Source organism: Hyaena hyaena, unplaced genomic scaffold (assembly GCF_003009895.1).
Source record: "Hyaena hyaena isolate Hyena2069 unplaced genomic scaffold, ASM300989v1 scaffold_89, whole genome shotgun sequence".
NCBI lineage: Eukaryota > Metazoa > Chordata > Mammalia > Carnivora > Hyaenidae > Hyaena > Hyaena hyaena.
In genome coordinates, this window is record NW_024080719.1 from 956,421 (window position 1) to 981,871 (window position 25,451).

General features: G+C 34.8%; 1 protein-coding gene and 1 pseudogene across 5 annotated transcripts in view; one reads left to right on the top strand and one right to left on the bottom strand.

Moving 5' to 3' along the window:
* The window catches only part of LRBA (LPS responsive beige-like anchor protein), a 737,219-nt gene that overhangs the window by 653,764 nt on the left and 58,004 nt on the right, over nt 1-25,451 (bottom strand). For all 5 annotated transcript variants that reach the window (XM_039234337.1, XM_039234336.1, XM_039234335.1 and 2 more), the window contains exons 3-4: nt 1,781-2,012; nt 1,463-1,563 (exon numbers count right to left, since the gene is read on the bottom strand). In XM_039234337.1, coding sequence (XP_039090268.1) covers nt 1,463-1,563; nt 1,781-2,012 — 333 coding nt within the window. The remainder of the gene's footprint in view (nt 1-1,462; nt 1,564-1,780; nt 2,013-25,451) is intronic.
* On the top strand, nt 15,623-16,496 carry LOC120233206 (annotated as a pseudogene).

Consider the following 25,451-nt stretch of genomic DNA (forward strand, 5'->3'; position numbering starts at 1 on the left):
AACATCACTGGATCTAAAATCACTAGCATTAGAATCAGGAAAAATGACATATAAGCAGAAGTAAAATCAGGGAGTAAAAAAACTGATCTAGAAAATGATAAAGATCATAGAATTAGTAGATAATAACATAAAAGCAACTATTATATTATAAATATGCTCAACAGCCCTAAGGATTTAAAAGAAAACATGAATATAACGAGGAAAAATTAAAAAAATATTAAAAAGAACTAAACAGAATCTTTAGAAATAAAAATATCTGAACTCTGAAAATTTTAATGGCTAGAATTAACACACTGCAGGAGAAAAGAGCTGTTACTTTAAAAATACAGTAATAAAAGCAATCTAAAATGAAGCACAAAGGAAAAAGGCTGAAAAACAAGTGAACAGATCGGAGTGCCCTAACATACATGTAATTAGAGTCCCAGAAGGAGGAGGGAGGGATAAGGACATGATACTTGAAAAAATAATGTCCAAAATGTTTCCAAATTTGCTGAAAATTCTATTATAAATGCCCAAATACCACAAGTATAATAAGAATAAAAACAATGTAAGCCACACCAAGAAACATAATAAAATTGCTAAAAATAAATGATGAAAGCTTTATTTTTTAAGTAAACTCCACACCCAATGTGGGGCTTAAACTAATTACCCTGAGATCAAGGGTCAAATGTCCTACCAAATGAGCAGTCAGGTGCTCTCAATCATGAAATTTTCTTAAAGGAAGCCAAAGAGCTAGAGCCTGATACAAAGAAGCTAGAGTCTAATCATTTTAACACAATAAACTAAAATGTACAACTGCAAAGCACCAATTTAGGCACATTTCAACAGAGTTAGATTAACAATCAGTTGCTGTGGGCAATGCTCTCTAAAGAACACTAAAATAACCCCAGCAATGCAACAAAAAATGAAGAAAATATTTATCAGTATTCCTCCAAGAGGTAAGTAACCAAGTGGTAGGAACAAACAGTTTTGCTAAGGCATCTGGAGTTCAAAACAAGTTGACCTACTGCTATCCATTGCAAAGGACCATTAAATTGTATCTATGGAGGGAGGAGCCAATAAACTGTAGACCTTTTGTTCAATGAGTGGATTATTCAAGTTTAAGGGCTACAACTAAACTACTCAGGTCAATAAAAAAGAGAAGCTAGGTGCTGCTACCTAACACTTTTCTTTCTCTGTCCTAACCCTTTTCCTCTAACAAATGTTAAATGTGTATTTGAAGACTAACAGTTTGAAGAAGGGCCAAGTTTGAGCCTGCCTGGAACATTCAATTCTCTTAGTATACACCTGTGTCAGGTCATGGCAAAAACAGCTATCCAGACCTAAATTCTATTTTGATTGATTTCTTCCCTTCAATTTGACATTTACCCCAGTATAATAACAGCTGCCTAAAAGCCACTAATGTATTTGAGGAGAGGGATATGTTCAAATATCAAAGGGTATCAGGCTTTTTTTTTTTTACCCATTGTCCTTTATCTCCTTGAAGTTTACTGAAGAACAGCTTTAGTTCTCGAACTGTCAAATTATAGCTAGCCAGCACTCCCAACATGTCAACTAAAAGATCTGGAAACAAAAGAAAACAACAAAACAATTAATCAACTTATATTCCTTGAAAGATTAAAACATACTGTGCTTACTTAGGAGTTTAAACACTAAAGTTCTAGGCACATGTTAGATCTCAAATATTTCTTAAATATTACTAAATAAAATAAGAAAAATATAGTATTTAATAATCAAGCTTTATTTCTTCACATCCATTATACTACAGAAAAACCCATACCTGCTATCATATTGTCAACTTTTTCAATTTTCCCAAGCACTTTCTCAACAAGGCCTACTTCAGTGCAGACTTGAAGATTCCGTATGCTTTTCTTCAGAATTGCTGTAAACATGCTCCAGACTTCTGCTTGGCAAGTAATGTCACATTTTTCTAGTAGGTCCACCATGCAGATGATACTCTCACCTTCTTGGATAATGAAATTCATTTCCAAATCAAACTGTCCTCCTACCAACTTCCAAAAAGAGGGAAAAAAATTAAAAGCATTAGTGCTTTTTCAATATAGCTAGAGCATACTCCTAAGCTTTAGGTTGTCAGTACCTACCCATACACATTCTTTTCTATCCTCTACAACAAAAGAGTTCATAAACACACACACACAGCTCTAAAAAATAAAGCTTCTAAAAAAATCTTCAAGTTAAGATAGCACAAAGTCAAGTAAGACTTCCAGTATACAAGTGGAAATATTTTTCAACAGAAAGAAATACAGGATGCCTTAGGTACCAATAAATATCTAACTTTTAGCTCTATGACTGCTTATAATTCAATATTTCATTTATGACTTAAGAACTCTGTAAACTACCCATAGTAACCTACAGATGCTTTGTTACCTACACAAAATACAGCTCACAACAAAAATGAAAAGCTGGAAAACACTCATAGAGGGTATGGAACTTAGCATATGTGCCAAATTCCTAGTTTATTTTACCTATCGATTTTGATCCCTTTATTTCCCTGTTAATAATTAGGATAACTTAAACATAATCATACATCCAAAGCAATAATCAAGAAAAATTTATCGATAATATCAAAAAAACTCATCCAAGAAAGATACACTGACCTATCCCCATGTTGTTGCTATCTCACCCACAGCATCCAGCATCCTCCCCCAGAGAATTTTTTTTTACTTTTAACAACTCCTCATTGTTTAAAGGAATGAAAATACTTTTAGAATTGCCTTTGCAAAGCTATCCATGTTAATTAGATTTTTAAAAGATGTTTGTCAGAAACATTACATACATGATTCACCTACACTCCTGTCCTTCTGAATATATCTTGGTTTTTCATTATGCATTAGTAAACCCAAAAGGTGGTCAACAATTAGGAGAAAGTGAACTTTTTACAAAACAAAATCCAACAGCTCATAAAAGAATAACAGACACAACCAAATAGAGTTTACTCCAGAAAAGCAAGGAAGGTTCAGAATTAGAAAATCAATTAAAACTCCTTGTAGCCAAGGATTGATGTTTCCCAAGTTCTGACAAAGATACACGGAGGCAAGAGAATAAAATATGGAAAAATGAATATGAGACATGTAGTATATGCATGCAGAGAGATAGGAACCCCAGACTAGTACAGTGGTAAAAACATTTGATTCTTCTGGAAAAGCTCTGACAGAGATATTAATGTATAATTCTTTGTATCATCAGTAATATTTAGCATTAAGAGAGGACAGCTGGGTTTCTGCTGAAAGAGCCCCTTGATGTGATTGGGCCAATCCTGCTAGCTACGTGTCCTAGCTATGAAGTATACACGTTTGGTTCTCTAGTCCACACAAAAATCCTGTTAACTACATATGAACTCTTATTTTATTTGGTTTTGTGAATATTATTTGCTTGTTTTGTCTTTAGCTTTTTACTCTGAAATAATCATAAATGTTCAAAATGCTGCAAAATGGTATAGAATTCCTGTATACCCTTTACCCAACTTTCCCTAATATATAATCATAATAAAAACATTAAAGCCATAAACTTCTGCACAGCAAAGGAAACAACCCACAAAACTAATAGGCAACCGACGGAATGGGAAAAGATAGTTGCAAATGACCTATCAGATAAAGGGTTGATATCCAGAATCTATAAGGAACTCACCAAACTCCACACCCGAAAAACAAACAACCCAGTGAAGAAATGGGCAGAAGACTTGAACAGACACTTCTCCAAAGAGGACATCCAGATGGCCAACAGACACACGAAACGATGCTCAGCATCCCTCCTCATCAGGGAAATACAAATCAAAACCACACTGAGATACCACCTCACGCCAGTCAGAGTGGCTAAAATGAGCAAATCAGAGAACTCTAGATGCTGGCGAGGATGTGGAGAAACGGGCACCCTCCTGCACTGTTGGTGGGAATGTAAACTGGTACAGCCCCTCTGGAAAACAGTATGGAGGTTCCTCAGGAAACTAACTAGAACTCCCCTAGGACCCAGCAATAGCACTGCTAGGAATTTACCCAAGGCATACAGAAATGCTGAGGCATAGGAGCACATGTACCCCAATGTTCATAGCAGCACTCTCCACAATAGCTAAAACATGGAAAGAGCCTAAGTGTCCATCCACGGACGAATGGATCAAAAAGATGTGGTTTATCTATACCATGGAATACTACATGGCAATGAGAAACAATGAAATCTGGCCATGTGTAGCAACATAGATGGACCTTGAGGGTGTTATGCTTAGCGAAATAAGTCAGGCAGAGGACAAATATCACATGTTTGCACGTATAGGAGGATTAAGAGGAACTGACTGAGGACCATGGGGGAGAAGAAGGGGGGAAATGGTGGGAGAAAGGGAGAGGGGCAAACCATGAGAGACTCTTGAATGCTGAGAAACAAACGGAGGACTGATGGATGTGGGGGTGAGGGCGGAGATGGGCATGGAGGAGGGCACTTGTGGGGATGAGCACTGGGTGTTATATGGAAACCAATTTGACAATAAACTATTTGTAAAAATTTAAAAAATAATAAAAATAAAAAACAAAGCCATAAACTTAACACTGCTTTAATATTACTGACAAATCTACAGATCTTCAAACGTTGCCACTTGTTGCACTCAAGTCCTTTTTCTGATCCATGATCTATATCCCCTTAGCCTTCTCCATACTGAGACCAGTGCGCAAGCATTCTTTGACTTTGATTTTGATGCTTTTAAAACATATTTACCAGATACTTTATAGACTCTTCCAATATGTACATTTTTTTCATGTTTAAGTTCAGGTTATGCATTTTTGGCAAAAACATCCCAGAAGTGATATATGTCCTTCTCAGCATATCATTTCAATGGTACCTAATATCAATATGCCTCACTACTGGTAAAGTTAGCTTTGATCACTTGTCAAATTTTTTCCATCTTAAAGTTACTCTATTTTGTGTTTAAATTATTACTCATCCTGTGGAAATACCTTGAGACTACACAAGTATCTTGTTTCTCACCATACATTACAAAACAAAATAAAACAGCTCATAAAAGAATGACACAACCAAATAGAATTTATTCCAGTTTTATGCATCAATGGATAGATCTTACCCATAACCATTATTACTGTGGCATTGCTAAACAGTGGTTTAATATTTCCATGATACTTTATTACATTTATTAATTGTAAAAGACTTCCTTTATTAATAAAATATGCCAATCTCACCTGAAAAGCTATCATCATGCTCAAATAGGAAAACTGGAATAAGTCTCATGAAAGTCAAACAAGATTAGGATGTACTATAATCACTAGCATTTGATATTATTCTGAAGGTACAGAAGACACATTTAGTCAAAAGGCAGCAACAAGTATAAATAGCAAAATGGAGGAATTTAAATTACAATTACTTTGAGATGATATGATATATCCATCTGTGAAACAAAGAGGACTCCAACTCAAAAATTACTATAAATAATGGGGCGCCTGGGTGGCTTAGTCGGTTAAGCATCCGACTTTCGCTTAGGTCATGATCTCGCGGTTCATGGGTTCGAGCCCCGTGTCGGGCTCTGTGCTGACTGCCAGCTCAGAGCCTGGAGCCTGTTTCAGAGTCTGTCACTCCCTCTCTCTCTGACCCTCCCCTGCTCATGCTGTCTCTCTCTCTCTCCTAGAAATAAATAAAACATTAAAAAAAAATTTTTTTTAAATTACTATAAATAAGAAAAGTACTTGATATTGGAACTACTGACACAGTTACCAATATAAATCAATCTCCTCTTGAAAAAGAAAAAAAAATAATCTCAAAGGAATTATGTTAAATAGAAGAAGCCACAAACAACTATCTTAACTAGAAATTTATTCTACAGATATATTTAGTTAATGACAAGAACTTTATTGTTGCACATTTTGAACAGAAAATAAAACAATCCCTCAAAACAACATTATAAGGTAATGGTTAGTAAAGTCATATATGACTATATAATGGAATATGATGCAGCCACTGAAAAGAATAAGGCAGCTCCATCTGACATGAAAAGATCTCTAAAATACATTGTTTAGGTAAGAAAATCAAGATGGAAAAAAAATGAACAGCGGGCTATAATTTGAATGTAAAACATATATATATGTAGGCATTACCCTAAGAATGATACACAACAAACAAAACAGTGATTGCCAGGGCACCTGGGTAGCTCAGTCAGTTAAGTGTCTGACATCAGCTCAGGTCATGATCTCCCAGTTTGTGGGTTTGAGCCCCGCACTGGGTTCTGTGCTGACAGCTCTGAGCCTGGAGCCTGCTTCTGATTCTGCATCTCCCTCTCTCTCTCTCCACCCCAACTCTGCTCGTGCTCTGTCTCTCTCTAAAATAAATAAACATTTAAAAAAAATTACATAGTGATTGTCTCTGAAAAGGCAACTGAGCATCTGGGAGGAAAGAGCAAGGGAAAAGTTTTTAATATATACGTTTGGACATACTCCACACAGGTCTAAACAGGTCAAAATCTAGTTGCAACTAATTTAAGAGACCTTACCTTCATCTTTAATATTACTTACATCAATCTTTCATTTTCATCTGTTTATTTCCACCCGTAACCACCCTTCCAGGAAGCTACAGAATTAATTTTTGAAAGTAATTTCCAAAAAAACCCAAATATTTCATCAGCTTTTAAATTGAGTTTATACTTTGAGAGCAGTATCCAGACAGGTGTTTTAAATATTTCTCCATTGCTTTAAATATTATAAAATATACCTTTCAAGGAGAAAATTGATGGCAGAAATTGGTACATACAAATGTGTGGCATATTTGATATATTATATGTATGCATATCTGTTATACCTAAAAACCACGCACAGGATCTACAGTATGCCACGTTAACCCTTTCTAATAGTTATTTGAAGCTGATCAACCTTCAAAACACAAATTTGTTTTCAATGACAAGGATCATAATCCAAGTCTGGGCATTGGCTAGTTATTATCTGAGCTGTAGTAATGGCTCTGCACTACAAAATGTAATCTTCCCAAATGTCACAGTAAGTTATGAATATCTGAGCAGCCTAATGCACTTTACTAGCCGTGAAATGTGAAAATGTAATCTTATTACCTTTTTTATGGTTGTATTTTTTGAATAATGTAGACTAGAAACTGATGTATAGTCTTTTTCTGCATTTTAGCATGATTTGGTCTCCTATGCTATACAGAACATTTTTCACCACTCTCCATTTCAACATATTTTAGTCTTGGCCTGAACTTCATAAACAATTTTTATAGCAACCTTCAGGGTGGCATAACATGCTTTCTATAGTTTATAGTTTAATGTACAAGATTATAGAAATTTTAAAGCATATTATTCAAAGAATGCAAATCAACCTTCACAAATTTTAAATTAGGATTTTAATTGGGCATGATGATTACTTTCTTCAATGGTTATATTAATAAAATACTTTAAGTCACTTGTATTTTCAGAATACCAAGAAACACATATAGACCAAAAATAATTATCTTCTCTGCAAAAGATTTATAAATATAGAGAGACTGTAATCACAGAAAATTCTAATGCTTCAAAGTAAAGCTGTATTTTCTCTACAATCTTTCCTAACTTTTCCTCAAAGATGTGGCCAGATTAAGGCATAGCAGGAAACCTGGACAGAGTACAATCAGTTTATGCCCCTAACTAGATATTTTCTATTTCTTGTGACAAGTCACATTTTTTTCTCTGAACCTACTACTCACTTGTAAAACAAATCAAGTAGAGTAAGCCTCTTTTATTTACATGCATCCTTTAAAACTTTACTTTTTAAAAAATGCTAATCCCAGGTATCCAATTTATCCCTAAGAATCCAAACCTAAATGAATGTGACCTTATACATGGTCATAGTCACCAGACACTTATTAATAGGGTGAAATTGAGGGAAAATTACAATGCTGCGTCACAGACTATAGTATCTCCCAATTTACATTTTTTTTTCTTCTTCTATAATATTAGAGTTTCTAGTCTGGTACATGAGACCCAGGCAAAAGAATTTCACTTTCCAGATTTCCTTGACATTATCAGCCATGTCACCAAGTTCTGACAATGAGGACAGGCAGTAGTATGTGTAAATTCTGAGCTATTAGTCTTAAAGGAAAGAACACAACTTATCTTTTCAAGTTTCCTCCTTCCTCTTACGTAAGCCACTGAAAAACGCCAAGAACTAGAATACCTATCTTGGAATCTATGCTGTAAGTCTCATGTTGAATATAACAGAGCAGAAAGATCTTTGGATCCTGACAACAATTTCATAAATGCATTTGTCCACATAAATATCTGTGCATGAATGTTTACAGAAGCTTTATTCATAATCACCAAAAACTAGAAACAATTCAAATGTCCACCAACTAGTAAATGGATGAACAAGTTGTGGTACAATCATACAATAGAATACTAATCAGCAATAACAGGGAACAAATTATTGATACCATTTACAATACAAATTAATATCAAAAACATTATGCCAAGTCAAAAAAGTTAGACACAAAAGCTACATATTGCATGATTCCATTTATATGATATTCTAAAAAAGGCAAAAGTATAGGGAGAGTAATAGGATCAGTGGTTGCCAGGGGCTGGGGATAGAGGGACAGAATTAATCACAAAAACCATGAGAAGACTTGGGGGTAATGAAATTTTGGTATCTTGATTGTGGTATTGAATACACAAATCTGCCACATTTCATAAAACTGTGTATCTAAAAAAGGTGAATTTAACTGTATGTCTTTTTTTTTTTTTTAATATTTATTTTTGAGATAGAGCACACGCATATACACAGGGTAGGGGCACAGAGAGAGGAGGACAGAGGATCTGAAGTGGGCTCCTTACTGACAGGAGAGAGCCCAATTCAGGGCTCAAACTCACCAGGAACCAAACCATGAAATCATGACCTGAGTAAAGTCGGAGGCTTAACCAAGTGAGCTACCCAGGTGCCTCTAACTGTATGTCTTAGTAAATCTAAAAAAAAAAAAAAAAAAAAAAAAACTCAAACCATTTGCCATTTGTGTCAAAGACAAGAGAAATCTAAGATCCTCCTACCAGAGGCAACAATGTAGAATTAAAATGGCAAAGTCATGGAAAACAAGAAAATTAAAAGAAAAACTTCACTATAGTAAAAAGTATGTTTTACTGATAATGAGTTATCATCTTTATAGTTTTAAATAACTCCACATGTACTAGAGAAAGTAACAAATCCATCTCTTCTCCTTGTTCATTTTACCTTTCATAAAAATTAAAAATTTTCACTGAACTACATGGCCATGTCTACAAATACAGTATTAAGCAAAAAGTCTCCATGAAGTCTGAGAAATACTGGATTAAACAAGGTTAGAGACGTTTACACAATAGAATTGTCACAATATTCATATTCACAATAGGATATGCTACTGTATTTTTATGTCTCCAACAGTTAGATAACCAATGCATGGATTTCCTACAATTTAACAATGGAATCGTTTTTTCTTTCCATTTTTTTCTGACAAGAATTTTTCACAGGAATAACATTCTTCAAAAGGTTTTTTGAGAAACACTGGATAATATAATTGTGTTCTTGAATCTTATTGCTATGAATAATATCACAGAATAATCTAATGTTTTAGACATTTAGTAGGCCTTTCAAATTTTTAGGTGAATGGCTTTTATAAAGCAAATTATTTGTTTTTCATAAGTTCCTTTCTATGATTTACAGAACATAATAATTAGTCAAAGAAAGAAAAACCTCAAGTTAAGATTACTTTAAGGGAAAAGAAAATATGAGCATCAAAAGCAATCAAACTGTCCTGTCCCTTCCTCTACAAACCAGGCCACAAGTCAGGCAAAAGAGATGTCCTCCCACACTTAATTAGGGCTGTTCTACATGCCAAGAGACTTCAGCTGAAATAACCAGTGACATTCAAGGCTATGTCATTAAGAACTTTATGCCTTCCCATGTATCACTCATTCTAAGAAAAAATCAGTCACCGTATCATGAGGATATTCAAGCAGCTATGTAAAAGGCCCACCTGAGGCCTCAGGGGAACTGAGGTCTCCAGCCAACAGTTTGCATCAACTTGCCAATCTTGTAAGTAGCCCTGGAAGCTGGTCCTCCAGCCCCCGTTGAGCCTTCAGATGACTACCACCTCAGCCAACATATGAAATGCAACTTTATTAGAGACTCTAAGCCAGAAACTATCCTGCCAATTTGCTCCCAAATTCCTGACCCACAAAAATGTGAGCTGATAAATACTTATTATTGTTTTAAGCTGCAAAGTTTTGGGGTAATTTGCTACAGAGCAACAGATAATTAATATAATTACAAATCAATCAGATAACAGTAGTTGGGGAAAACACTTTTACTCTATGTATTTCTATATACTATTTCAATGTTTTTATTCTTAACACAGAATAAATAATTTAAAAATATAAACAACATACAAGCATTGAGTGATTACTGTAAGCTATATACTATGCTAAGCACTTTACAAAATTAGCTCTTACAAAAACATCTATTATCTTCACTTAATAGATGACAAACCAGAAATGTAATTAACTTGCCTAATTTCACAAGGTACTAAGGCAAGTGTGCCAGGCTTCTGACAATGTATAACAACTGTATTTAATAGACTGTGACAGATAATACAGACTGGCTAACACAGCATCTCTTCCCCCAAAATCTTCTAAGATAACTGATGAATGAATTTGTATTTCTTATTTCAAGAATGAAAGAGAGGTGATCAGGTCATAACCTCAGGGTGGTGAGTTCAAGCCCCACAATGGGCTCCATGCTGGGCATGGAGACTACTTTAAAAAAAAAAAAAAAAAAACAGAGTGAGGGCCTCCTGGGTGGCTCAGTAGGTGTCCCACTGACTTCCTGAAACAATATTTCAAGAAGGGTAATTTTAACTCTCAAATTTTGTGAGTTCAAGCCCCATGTCAGGTTCTGTGCTGACAGCTCAGAGCCAGGAGCCTACTTTAGATTCTGTGCCTCCCTCTCTGCCCTCCCCAGCTCACTCTGTCTCAATCTCAAAAATAAATAAACATTAAAAAAATTTTAAGTGGAATGAAATAATAAGCAGTTATTTTGAAAGCTATTAACTTTATGTATAAAAACCCATTCCTCTCTTGTTTTCTGACACTACAAAGATTGGAAAGATAAATGCTCACTTTGCCAGCATCCTTAGCATCTGAATGGCCAAGAGAAGTTCTCGCAAAGAGATATGAGAAGGGCTGAAAGGTGTTCCTAAAGGGTTTGGCTTGCTTGATAAAACAGATGTAGTTACCCTAACCTTTTGTTCTTTTACCTTCCTCCCTCCCTAGAACAAAATGGAATGTCCAAAGGTGCAGTAGCCACCTTGATACCATGAGGCTTACAAGCACAGCATGGAGAAAAAGCCGATGCATGAAGAATGGTAAAAGGAAAGGTAGAAAGTATTTAGCTCTTGAAGCTTCTTAAAAAGAACCTTATTAAGCCGAACCACTAATACCAGCAACTGCCTACCTCAAATTCCTCAAATTTATGTGAGAAAAATAAAACCACTATTTCATGCAGTTAGTATTATATGTGTATTCCACTGCTTAAAGAGCACAAACCTAATTAATATAAAAATGTTCAATAAATGGTGCATAAATGAATGAGTTATCAGAAAGAGCTATCTTGGACAGCTCCTTGTTTTAAATATGACTTAGAACTTTGCATTTAAGTGACTACAATTCATTTTATGCCTTAGAAAATTGTATCACGAAGTTACAACCAAATACAATAAAACCGAATACACACACCAGAAGTAAAAAAAGATGTACAGCAATCCTGTTCCATGATGTAGTACATTTGTCTAAACAGTATTTCAAGAAGGCTAATTTTAATGAAATAAATGATATAATAATACCAAATTTTCACAGACGAAGGTAACAGTGGATATTCTAGAATCAAAAGACTAAAGACTTCAGATATTAAATGTATTCAAACAAAACAATGAAAGCTCTGATAAGTTAAGGCAGGTCTTGAAGTCTAATAACAACTAAACTGAATATACCTTGGGGTCTATAACTGTGATAAGAATTTATTGTAATACATATGTTTAAGTACAAGAATAATACTCAGCAGAATAAGCTAAATCTCAACTAGCCAAAATGTTTGAAGAATACAGGAACTCTGTGTACTGAGTTTTATGATTATTTCACAGTTATTCAGAAAATATTTCCTATCTTGGGACCCCTAGCTGGCTCAGTTGGAGCATGCAACTCTAGATCTTGGGGTAACAGGGTTGTGAGTTTGAGTCCCGTGTTGGGTGTAGAGATTACTTAAAAACTTTTAAAAAATAGTTTTTAATATTTTCTATCTCAAATATTCTATGCTAAATGTTTAAATATATAGGAACAGATACCCAGCTAGGAACTCTTTTCCCCCCCAATTAGGAACTATCTAATATAAAGTTTAAGATCACTCAAACTGAGTGAATTTTAGTTTCAAATACATAAGAAATAAGAATGACTGCTACTGAAAATATTTAGACAAAACTGAAAAAATAGTATCAATGGGGAAAAAAGCAGCTGATACGGCAAGAGGATAGTTTTGGCAATGAGAAGAGAAAAAATGAAACTGAGAAAAAAGCAGAGCCAGCCTTAAAATCATACTCCACATCTCCGTATTAGGAAGAATGCAGAGAAAAAATTCTAAAGAAGAATGGCTAACAATATGAACTCTGGCATGAAGTTATACTCCATAATTGTGGATACTGAACAGTTCTTTTTCTCATCTCAAATATCCAATCACTCTGAGAGCTGAGAGGCATACAGAACTCAGTAAGTGCAGGACCCAATAATAATTCAACCACTTATAAAACTATCATCACAAAATTATATAAAGAAAACCTCAGAAATTAAGATATAAAATATATATATTGCAGCACTGTTTGTAAAAATAAAACACTGGAAAGAGCCTTAATACCCACCAATACAGAACAGATATATAAATGATGGTACATCCATATAAGAGAATACCATGTAACCTTTAAAAAATATATAAATCTATACACATTAGCATGTCAAGGTATTCAAGATCTACTACATTTACAAATCAGCAAGTGCACTATGATTGTATTTCTTTAAAAATACAATAATATTTAAATTAAAGAACATGAAAATTTAGCTTCATTGTAAGTATCAGGTCAAATTATGTTCCTTAGTTTTGGTTAGATGCCCACTTATGCATCACTTCAGGCATTCCTAAGTTTAGGTGATAAATGATTATATTATCAAGTATATTAACATCATAAATAATCAACGTAACAGAATTAGTAATATGAAAAGGACAAGTTATCTGGGTTTAATACATTCACTCTCAAACACACACATTCTGGAATAAAAATCTCTTTACATGAGTTCTATATTAAACATCTATCAGTTAAGTTGCCTGGGTGGGTCAGTCGGTTAAGCAACCAAGTAACTCTTGATTTCAGCTCAGGTCACGATCTCATAGTTGTTTAAGTTTGAGCCCAACAGGCTCTGCAGTGAGCTCTGCACTGACAGCACAGAGTCTGCCTGGGAATCTCTCCGTCTCTCCACCTCTCCTCCACTCACACTCTCTCTGTCTCTCTCAAAATAAGTAAATTTAAAAGTTTAGAACAGGGGTGCTTGGGTGGCTCAGTGGGTTAAGCTGCCGACTTTGGCTCAGGTCATGATCTCATGGTTCATGAGTTCGAGCCCCACGTTAGGCTCTGTGCTGACAGCTCAGAGCCTGGAGCCTGTTTGAGATTCTGTATCTCCCTCTCTCTCTCTGACCCTCCCCAGATCACACTGTCTCTCTCTCTATCTCTCTCAGAAATAAATTTAAAAAAACTTTTTAAAAATATTTTTTAAAAAGTTTAGAATAAATGTATATTTCTTACTGTAAAAGTTAAATACTACACTGATTAGTTATTGTGAAAGCTATTAATTATACACACAAAAATAACTGAGAATACAAATAGCTAAATAATAGGAAAACAGATTGTCACTTAATATGAGCTTAAAAACTGCAGGTAGAACATTATATTCTTTTTTTTATATATTCTTTTTTTAAAGCAAAAAAAAGTGTTTACAAACAGGGTAAAAGTCTGTAATAACTGAATTCAAATAACTGGTTACTGTCACCTGCCTCACACTCTACCATCAAAAATCTCAAGTGATAAGATACAATTCAATAAATGGGGCACAGAATTATGAGAAAATGCCTCCTAAACATTTCACACTTTCTCAGATCAGCTGTGCATAATATCAAATTTCAGTTATTTTGCTTTTGTGCTTTTCAGAGTAAAATCAAAGAATTTAATCTCAAATTAGCCCCATCCTAAATTTTATACATTTGAATTTTCAGACTACACATGTCTTACTATGGCACAGTTTTACTGTATAAATAAATAATAAATAATATAGAAAAGTAAGAGATTTGCTTACATTATAATTTAACTCATGTATAAGCCTTTGAGGTCATTCCTAACATTGAACACAGTAAGGCTTTACCTTAGCCAGGTAATAGCAAAGAAAGTAAGTTCAATATGTTGATGGCAACATAATCATCAGCCTTTGCTTTACAACAGCCCTTTACTGAGAGCCAAAATAATATCTTACCCCTCCACTGACATGAGCCTAAAGAGAGGCTATTTAGACTTACAAATGTGCCACTAAGTGATCACAAGAGCAATATACTACGCCACACTGCCAAGAAAGTATACTCTGAATTAGAATACAAGATGTATAAAACTTTACTAAAATGTTCAATAAGAAAATTTCAGTAAGAATTAAAATTTTCCATAGTTTTACAAGTATTCATTTATCTCCAAAATTCCTTCTAAAATGTTAATATTTGGTTTTATCCTCATATGGATTTTCTCAACCAGCCAAGGTCTATCTTGTATACCTCTCACATACACATATCATATTTATGCATTATGTATGACAGTTATTTCTATAGAAAAAGCCTGAAAAACACACAGCAAACTATTAGTGGTGGCTATCTTGAAAGATGGAGTTAAAAAGAATTTAACTTTCAAAGTCATAGATTTATGATACATTTCCATGTTTCAAAATAAGTATCTATATATTTTCTTTGAATAAAAGGGGGAGAAAAGATAATTTAATCTTCTCAATATGCACTGAATATGTGGAAAACTAAGCAGGAAAAAATAATGCTTCTTAATTTGTATCTGCAAAAATCAAATTATATGCAACTGATGTATCCTATCAAAACAGAGGGAAAGAAAGCTACACAATAAGGATGCAAAACAGAATCAGGTATACAGTATCAAGTATCCACAATGAAAGATGAGTAAAATATCATTATTTGCCTTTTGGTGTGAGATCCTAATTTTAATGATAGTACTTTCATGAGTCACTCCCAAACTGTATTTTGTCCAAGATCCTTAACCATAAACAATTATACTTGTTTTCAAAAACACAGCTCCTCTTAGGAGAACAATGGTTAAGAGGATATCCTTTCGAACGAGGCCGGATTTGACTTCTGGTTCTACCAGATACCAAGTATAAGGGTAAGGGCAGGGTAGTTCACCTCTCTATGGCTCACTTCCTCCTCTGTAAAACTGGGATAATAATGGTACCCATCTCTTAAGGTTGCTGTGACAATTCAATGAGCTAAAAGTATTTCAATTAATGCACATCCTCTCACACATCCCTCCATATGCTATTAAAAATCTCACTTCAAGAACAGTGTCTTCAAGTTTGATTCCCAGTGGGAGCACATCCCAGAGAACCCTGAGCAACCTCACCAACACCACTGGCCTAGTTAACCACCACATGGTGGGAGAAAGCTCAGCCACAGGCAGGCAGATCCCCCAACCACCAGGACGAGAAGCAGCAGCCGCCACCCCACCCTCTGCTCTGTGGACTCCAAGCACCAGCATCCACACAGGGAGCAAGGGCCCAGGTGACCTCACATCATCAGCACTTGCCAAAAGGGACAGCAAAATCATGTTTTGGGAACAGTAAAATGGTTCACTATAAGAAACAGGTATGATTTCATCAACAGGAATGACACTGAGGAAGATGTATTTGTACACGAAACTACCAAAAAGAATAACCTCAGGAAGTACCTTCGCAGTACTTTGCAGGAGATGGAGAGGCTGTGGAGTTTGATATTGTTGAAGGAGAATGGGGTGTGATAGCAGCAAAGGTCACAGGCTTTGGTGGAACTCCAGTGCAATGCAGTAAATACACAGCAGACCCTAACAATTATGGACACTATCCTTCACAGAGGTCCTCCCCACAATTACCCACAGAATTACCAAAATAGTGAGAGTGGGGAAAAGACTGGGAGAGTGCTCTCGAAGGCCTGGCCTCATTGCACTGGCCCTCCCACAGGCAATGGTTCCCACCTAACTACATTCATAGACCCTCTGAGCATCAACAGTTTTCCAACCCTCTGGTGCAGAGAGAAGTGGTTGAGGGTGCAGACAACCAGGGTACAGGAGAACAAAGTAGTGAGACAGAAATATATCATATCAAAGAGACTTCCAGATACAACTAGCTTCCTCCCCAAGTTTTTAAGCTCTTATGTCCTGTTGCTTGTAGACTTCTACACATACTGCTATACAATAAACATGCCCAAAACATAACTGATCATCTTTTCCCTAACCCTGCTATGATTGCTACCCCAGATGGTAATCCTACCCCCATGGCATCTTCAACTCTTCTCTTCCTATGTATTATTAAAAGCTGCTGACTCTACCTCCTAATATTTCTTAAATTTGTCTCTCTTCTCCTTTCCTACCATCACTAAACTAGCTGAGAACTCCTTCATTACACAAGTATCAGTATACTTGATCTACTGGATAATATGTCCATAAAATACAGAAGATGATACACATGGCTGTCAACATTGCTCACTTTGTAGCAGAGCACAGGAGAAACTGGCTATGAAGAGGAATAGCAGAAGACGAACAAAGTTTATAAAGTTAAGGAAAAACAAGAATCATACATGTAACTTTATACATGTGTATACAATAACATGTGTTTATATAAAATTATGTGACTATGTATAAAGAAATTTTTCTAAGCCAAAGCAAATCTATTCTAAGTTGAGTGTATTTATATATCCTATTTTCTCTATTCTTTACCATAAATCTTTTTTTAAGCACTAGAAGAAGAAAAAAACTGTTATTTCATTAAACTCAATTCCCTTTTTTTAAACTAGGAGCAAGTAACTAAGAGTAATATTGTTGTGTATTCTCTTACACCTGTTTATTAATCATACTAAGAGAATGATCAGAGACTACTCCAGCCAACTATGCAACATATCCAATAGTGCCTGTGAAAGAATGGTTCTCTAAATAATCCCACCCAAATCAAATCAACTGGGGGGGGGGGGGGACTTACATAGCATACCACCCTGACAACTTCAAACTTTATGTAAAAAGACTTCATGAGGTTTCAAGTAATCAAGTCTAACTTCACTTGACCCATATGAAACAGAATTCTTCCCTTACATAAACTCAGAATTTGTATTTTGTGGAACACTTTTTAGAAAAGAGAGTATATGTTATCAAATAAAAACAACTGTAGTAAGTTAAATATGATCAATTATTTACTTGACTCACATTAGAAATACTAAACCCTAATAGTGGAGACTTTGACCAGTAGCATTCTATCTCTATGACCTCATAGCACCATCTTGCCTAATTTGGGGGGTGAGGGGGGGAATAGGGGGTATTCTTTGCCTATTGCACTCAGTTGGTTCAAAATGGTTAAAAACAAAACAGTAATAACCCTTAATACGATAATAACCCAAGTCATTTATAAGAGCCATCAAAAGTAATATGCATTCACACATCCTTCCACCTCTTCTTTTCTGGCCTTCAATTATTTGTAAGTTTACTACTTTTACCATGTCAAGATTAATAATAAACACTTTTTTCCAACTAAGATACTACTGAACACACTAGTTACCCATTTTGAATCTATATTCCAGAATCATATGGTTTCGTATCATATTATAAAACATTATAATATATTATTTCTCTCCTGGTTTCTTAATTTTTTTATTCAGGTTAGATACCTACTTGATTGGTAATTAAGAAAACACTAGTCCACAGCAAATCTACCTAGACCAAAAGCAAAATTATACAATGCGTAAAGTATATCTATATTGTACACTTACCACTTTTTGTGCATTATTGTCCCTTTTGGCATCCCCTCTTTTATCCCCAGATGGACAGTAATCTTATCTTCTCTGGATGCTTGATGATTTTCCTCCAAGAGCAAATCCCACCCAGATCTATACTCTATACTCAGTAACCAAAACTCCAATATTTCCTGTAGGTATGTATATATGTATGTATGTATGTATGTATGTATGTATGTGTGTGTGTGTATAAACCTGTGTGTGTGTGTGTGTGTGTGTGTGTGTGAGCATGTATGTGTGTACGCATCAGTGTCTTCAACCCAAACTCATAATCCTTCCCATGGGGCTCTCCTCCACTTTGAGGAAAGCAGTATTATTATGTTACAAAAGTAAATGCCACTCCCGTGCTGTCTACTTAAACAGATAATCCACAAGAATGAGAAGAACTCAACACTATCAACCAGTAAGAACTGACACTTACATAAGACTCAACCCAACAACAGCAAAATACATACTGTTTTCAAGTGCCCATGGGATCCTGGGGCATTAATGCAAACAACAAATTTAAAGGAACTGAAATCATATACAGTGGGCTCTTTGACTACAGTAAAATCAAAATAGAAATAATAGAAAGGTAAAGAAATAACAGAAAGATAAAGATACCAGAAAAAAATCTCCAAACACTTGGAAACTAAAATATACACTTCTAAATAAGTGACAAGTCAAAAAAGAGAGTCTTCAGAGAACTAAAAACAAATGCCAAGAACTGAATCAAAATAAAAATACAACAGGGGTCCCTGGCTGGCTCAGTCAGTAGAGCATACAATTCTTGATCTCAGAGTCATGAGTTAAAGCCCCACACTGGGCGTGGGGCCTACCTAAAATAAATAAATGAATGACTACAAATACAACATATCAAAAATCTGTGAGCCATAGCTAAAGCAGTATTAAGAGGGAAACTGTTAGTACTAAATATATATTAGAAAAAAAGAGAAGTTTCAAATAATCTAAATCTTCATTTTAAGAACCTAACAGAAGATCAAAATAAATCCAAAGCAAGGGGTGCCTGGATGCCTCAGTCAGTTGAATATCCAACTCTTGATTTCAGCTCAGGTCATGATCTCACAGTTCATGGGTTTGAGCCCCATGCCAGGGACTGTGCTTACTGCAGCATGGAGCCTGCTTGGGATTCCTCTCTCCTTTTCTCTCTCTCTCTCTCTGCATCCCTCCTCAAAATAAATAAATAAACTTAAAAAAAATTTTTTTAATAAATACAAAGCAAGCAGAAAGAAGGAAATGATTAACAAAAGAGCAGAAGATAATGAAACTGAAAGCAAAAAAAAAAAAAAAAGGAAAATTGAGAAAACTTTAGCAGGACTAAAACATAACAGGAAAAAAAGACACAAAATACCAGTATCTGGAATGAAACAGAAAATATCACTATAAACCCTGCAGACGACAAAGAATAATTCAATATTACAAACAAATCTAAACACATAATTTGATATTGTAGATGAAATAAGCCAATTCCTCAAAAAACACAAGGTACCCACAGTTACTCAATATGAGACAGATAATTTAAGGGGCACCTGAGTGGCTCAGTAGGTTAAGCATCCGACTTAAGCTAGGGTCATGATCTTCCGGTTTGTGGGTTTGAGCCCCGCATCACGCTCTGTGCTGAAGGCTCAGAGCCTGGAATCTGCTTCAGATTCTGTGTGTGTCTCTCTCTGCCCCTCCTGTGCTCACGCTCGCTCTCTCTCTCTCTCTCAAAAATAAACAAACATTTTAAAAAATTTTCAAAGATATAGATAATTTAAGTGGTAGAACTATTAATGAAATTAAATTCATAATTTTAAAACTCTCCAAAAAGAATTCTCAAGGTTCACATTGTTTTACTACAGAATTCTACCAAATGTTTAAAATTAACACTATTTTTGGGGCGCCTGGGTGGCTTAGTTGGTTAAGCGTCCGGCTTTCGCTTAGGTCATGATCTCGCGGTTCGTGGGTTCGAGCCCCGCTTCGGGCTCTGTGCTGACTGCCAGCTCAGAGCCTGGAGCCTGTTTCAGTCTGTGACTCCCTCTCTCTCTGACCCTCCCCTGCTCACGCTGTCTCTCTCTCTCTCTCCTAGAAATAAATAAAACATTAAAAAAATTTAAAAAAAATAAATAAGTAAAATAAAATAAAATTAAATTAACACTATTTTTATACTCCTCAACTCATTTTATAAAGCTACTGTTACTATCATACCAAACCAAAGACAGTACAAAAAAAAAAAAACACTGTATATCAATATCCTTCATGAATATAAACAAATAAATTCTTAAAATAATAGCAAGTAGAAAACATTTTTTAATTTAAAATAAAAGCAGAGGCATCTAGGTGGCTCAGTTAGTTAAGCGTCCAACTCTTGGTTTCAGCTCAGGTCATGATCTCACAGTTCATGAGTTCAAGCCCCACTGCACTATCAGTGCAGAGGATTCTCTCTCTCTCTCTCTTTCTCTCTCTCTCTTTCTGCTCCTCTCTCTCTCTCTCCTCCCTCTCAAAATAAATAAATGAACTTTAAAAAATTATTTAAAAATATGAATAATAGCAAGTAGAATTCAACAATATATAAGAATTATATACCATGACAAAATGGATTTGATTCCAGAGAAATATTATTTCAGTACCCAAATATCAAACAAATAACCTACCATATTAATAGGTTAAAGAAGAAGAATCACCTAATTATATCAACGGATACAAAAAAAAAAAAAAAAAAGCACCTGACAAAAATTCAACACTGACTAATGCTGAAAACTCAGGAAAATAGTAATAAAGGGAATCTTTTCAATTTGATAAAACGTATCTACATAAAATCCTCAACTAACATAAAAAAAAAAAAAAAAAAGCACCTGACAAAAATTCAACACTGACTAATGCTGAAAACTCAGGAAAATAGTAATAAAGGGAATCTTTTCAATTTGATAAAACGTATCTACATAAAATCCTCAACTAACATAATTTACAGTAAAGACTGAGTGCTTTTCCCAAAAATCAGGGAAGGCAAGGATGTGTCTTACTCAACATAGCACTGGAAGTTAGGGCCAAGGCAATAATTGGCAAGAAGAAAATGAAAGGCATGCAGATCAGAAAGGAAGAAACAAACTGCCTCTATTTGCAGATAACATGATTATCTATGTAGAAATCAAAGGTATGTACCAAAAAATATCCTAGAACTAATAAGTGGGTTCAACAAGGTCACAGGTTACAACCTATAAAAAAATCAATTGTGTTCCTTTCTGTATACTAACTGTTAATACATGGACAATGAAATTAAAAATACAGTATTATTTACATTTGCTTTCTAAAAAGTTTGAAATATTTAGATGTAGATGGATATAAATCTACGAAAACATATACAGGACTTATATGCTGAAAACAAAAATGATAATTTTAAAAAATAAAATATCTAAATAAATGTAGAGATTATTAAGTTCATAGTGTAGATACCAATTCTCCCCAAAATGATAAAATGATATACAGATTGAATAAAATTGCTATCACTTCTGCAGATTTGGAAAAAATATTCTAAATTGATATTGAGGTGTGCCTGGGTGGCTCAGTCAGTTGAGTGTCTGACTCTTGATTTCGGCTCAGATCATAATCCCGGGATCATGGGAATGAAGCCTCGCGATGAGCTCCATGCTGAGCATGGATTCTGGTTAAGATTCTTTCCCTCCTTCTCTTTGGTCCTCCCCCCTGCTCATGCCCCTTCTTTCTCTAAAATTTAAAAAAAAAAAAAAAAAAGAGGGCACCTGGGTGGCTCAGTCAGTTAGGAACCCAACACTTGATTCTGACTCAGGTCATGAACTCATGGTTCATGGGATCGAGCCCCCATCTGGCTCTGCACTGGCAGTGGAGCCTAACTGGCATTCTCTCTCAATCTCTCTCTCTAAACATTTGTAAATAAATAAACAAAATTTTAAAAAAAATTACAAACAAATAAAAGTGCTACTGAAAAGCGAAAGAACTAGGAGAGCAAAAACAATCCTGAAAAAGAAAAATAAAGTGGAAGAAATTAGTTTACCCAATTTCAAGACCTATTGCTACGATAGTCAAAACTATAGGTAGTGCCATATAAACATATATATAAGTCAATAGAATGGGATAGAGAACCCAGAAGTAGACAACATAAATATATTCAAATGAGTTCTGACAAAGGTACAAAAGCAATTCAATGAAAGAATTTCAATAAACAGCGCTAGGGCAATTAGATATCCATAAATGAACAAATGAACCTTCACCTAAATAGATAGCATACCTCATACAAAAACCAACTCAATATAAATTGCAGATTTCAAGGTAAAAAATAAAACTTTTAGAAAAACACATAGGAGAAAATCTTCAGGATTTAAAACTAGGCAAATAGTTTTTAGACTTGACATCAAAAGCAAGGCTCATAAAAGGAAACACTGATAAACTGGACTTTACCAAATAAAATTTTGATCTCCAGAAAGATCCTGTTAAGAAGATGAAGTGACAAACTACAAACTAGAAGAAAATATTTGCAAAGCACATATCTGACAAAGGAAAACATCTAAAATAAATAAAGAACTCTCGATACTCAACAGCAAAATAATAATAATAATAATAATCCAACCAGAAGATTAGAATAAAAAATCCAAATGTCAAAAGACAAGAACAGGTGTTTTACCTAAGACTACACAAAGATAAATAAGCACATGAAAATATATTCAACATCATAAACCCTTACAGAAATGCAAAAGAAAATCACAGTAAGATATCATTAGATACACAATATACAACAGGTACACATCTGTCAGAATGTCTAAAATAAAAAATAATAACAAAACCAAATACTAGCAAGGATGCAGAGAAAATGAATCACTCATCTGCTGCTGGTGGGAATGACAGTTACTGTGGAAAACAGAGTAGCAGTTTATTGAAAAACCTAAACATGAAACTATTACATACTAACAAATATAAAATATAGATCTAGCAGTTTTCCCCAAAATCTGAAAACTTTTGTTCACACAAAAACCTGTACACAAATGTTAACTTAATTCGTCATAGCCAAAAAAATGAGAACAATTCAGATGCCCTTCAACAGGTAAACGGTTAAACTAACTGATATATTTATACCTTGGAATACTACTCAACAATAAAAAGGAAAAAAACATTGATACACACAAAAATCTAGATAAGTATCCAAAAAATTGTGCTTAAAAAAAAGGAAATACAGCATATGATTCCATTTATACAAAATTCTGAACGCACAAAATTACATAACTCAAGAACAGATTAGTGGTTGCCAAGGGTTAAAGAAGAGTGGAGCAGAAGGAAATCAAATGTGACTGTAAAAGGGCAAAAGGACAGATCCTTATGTGATGGAAACTTCTGTACACTGATTGTACTGATATCATTACTGTATTGTAGTTTTAAGATTTTCCCACCAGGGTAAAAAGAGTTAAGGGTTATAAGGGATCTCCTCTCTGTATTATTTCTTACAACTGCATGTGAATCTACAATGATCTCAAAATAAAAGGTATAATTTTTTTATTTTTAATTTTTTTAATGTTTTTTATTTATTTCTGAGAGAGAGACAGTGTGAGCAGGGGAGGGTCAGAGAGAGAGGCAGGCACAAAATCCAAAGCAGGCTCCAGGCTCTGAGCTAGCTGTCAGCACAGAACTCGATGCGGGATTCGAACCCACAAATCGTGAGATCATGACCTGAGCCGAGGTCTGACGCTTAACCGACTGAGCCACCCAGGCGCCGCAAAAAAGTATAATTTCAAAAGAATAAGTAAGTGGGGCACCTAGGTGACTCAGTCAGTTAAGCATCCAACTTCGGCTCAGGTCATGATTTCATGGCTCATGAGTTCCAGCCTCACATCGGGCTCTTGGCTGAATGCATGAAGCCTACTCTCCCTTTCTCTCTCTGCCCCTTCCCCACTTGCACACACACACTCACACATTCGCTCTCTCCCTCCCAAAAAATAAACATTAAAATAAAAATAAAAAGTAAGTAACTAATGTGAGGTGTGACTCAGAATTATCATAGGATTAATTGTTCCACTGATAATTTCCCATTGAAAATAAAAATATAGTAACCATGATAAAGTGGTCAATAGCAGGAAATGAAAGCCAAATTAAAGAGCAAGGAAACTCTGGTGAACACAAGCCGCATAAGACACACAGTCCTAGTTTAATTAACTTTCCATCCTTCCCCACCCCAGCCAAAACAAACAAACAAAAAGAACATGTGGGTATGTTTAATCACTTGTCCTACACCTAAAAAAGACTCGCCATATACCAAAAAGGTGATTAAGCATATATTAATATCACAGTTTATCTATCCTATTGACTCAATTCAAATACTTGCATTATAAAATAAATATGCAAATTTAGGCCTTCAAACAGGAAATGAAATTTTCTAAATCCATTACATAACTTCAGATTCATGTGTGCAGTGAAAGCTAATAAATCATTTAAACCTTCATACACAGAACCTTTTTAAATTTGCATTTATCTACAGTAAATACTGTCATGTTCTTTAATAGCTTGCTAGTTCAATCTAGCAAACTAGTGATTTATAGCAATGATATATTTTAAAAATCAGAAATCTGTCACTATGTGACAACCAGTCAGAAGTCCACTGAACTTATATTACTCAAAATCAAAACATCATAGAATATGAAAGAGACAGCAAAATGTCAAGCATTCAATAATCAAATCAATTACTTCAGTATTTGAGTCTGATTATATGTAAAACTGTTTACAGCACTACATATACTTTAAGATCCTTTATTACTCTAACAAGCCTAGCTCTATTATGTTACCATTCTCTCAATGCTTCCAAGCTATTTTAAAACACTAATACTATGGAATTACTTACATATGGAATCTGAAAAACAAACAAACAAAAAACAGAAACAGACTCATACAAAGAACAAACTGGTGGTTGTAGGAGGGAACTTGGGAAAATAGGCGAAGGGGATTAAGAAGTAAAAACTTGCAGTTATAAAAGAAGTGACAGGAATGAAAAGTACAGCATGGGGAATATAATCAATATTACTATAACAACATTGCATGGTGACAGATGGTAACTATACTTTTCTGGTGAGTACGGCATAATATATAAACTTGTGGAATCACTATGCTATGTATCTGAAACTAACAAAACACTGTATGTCAACTGTACTTATATAACAAAAATTTAAAAATACACTTAAATTTCATACTTTATAACATAAAGTCCTGTATAACCTGAGTCCTATTTTGAGGAACAGCAAAATTTACAGTATATAAAAGAAATATCTATATTACTTTTTTCCACAGAACATGAACTTTTAGATCTTT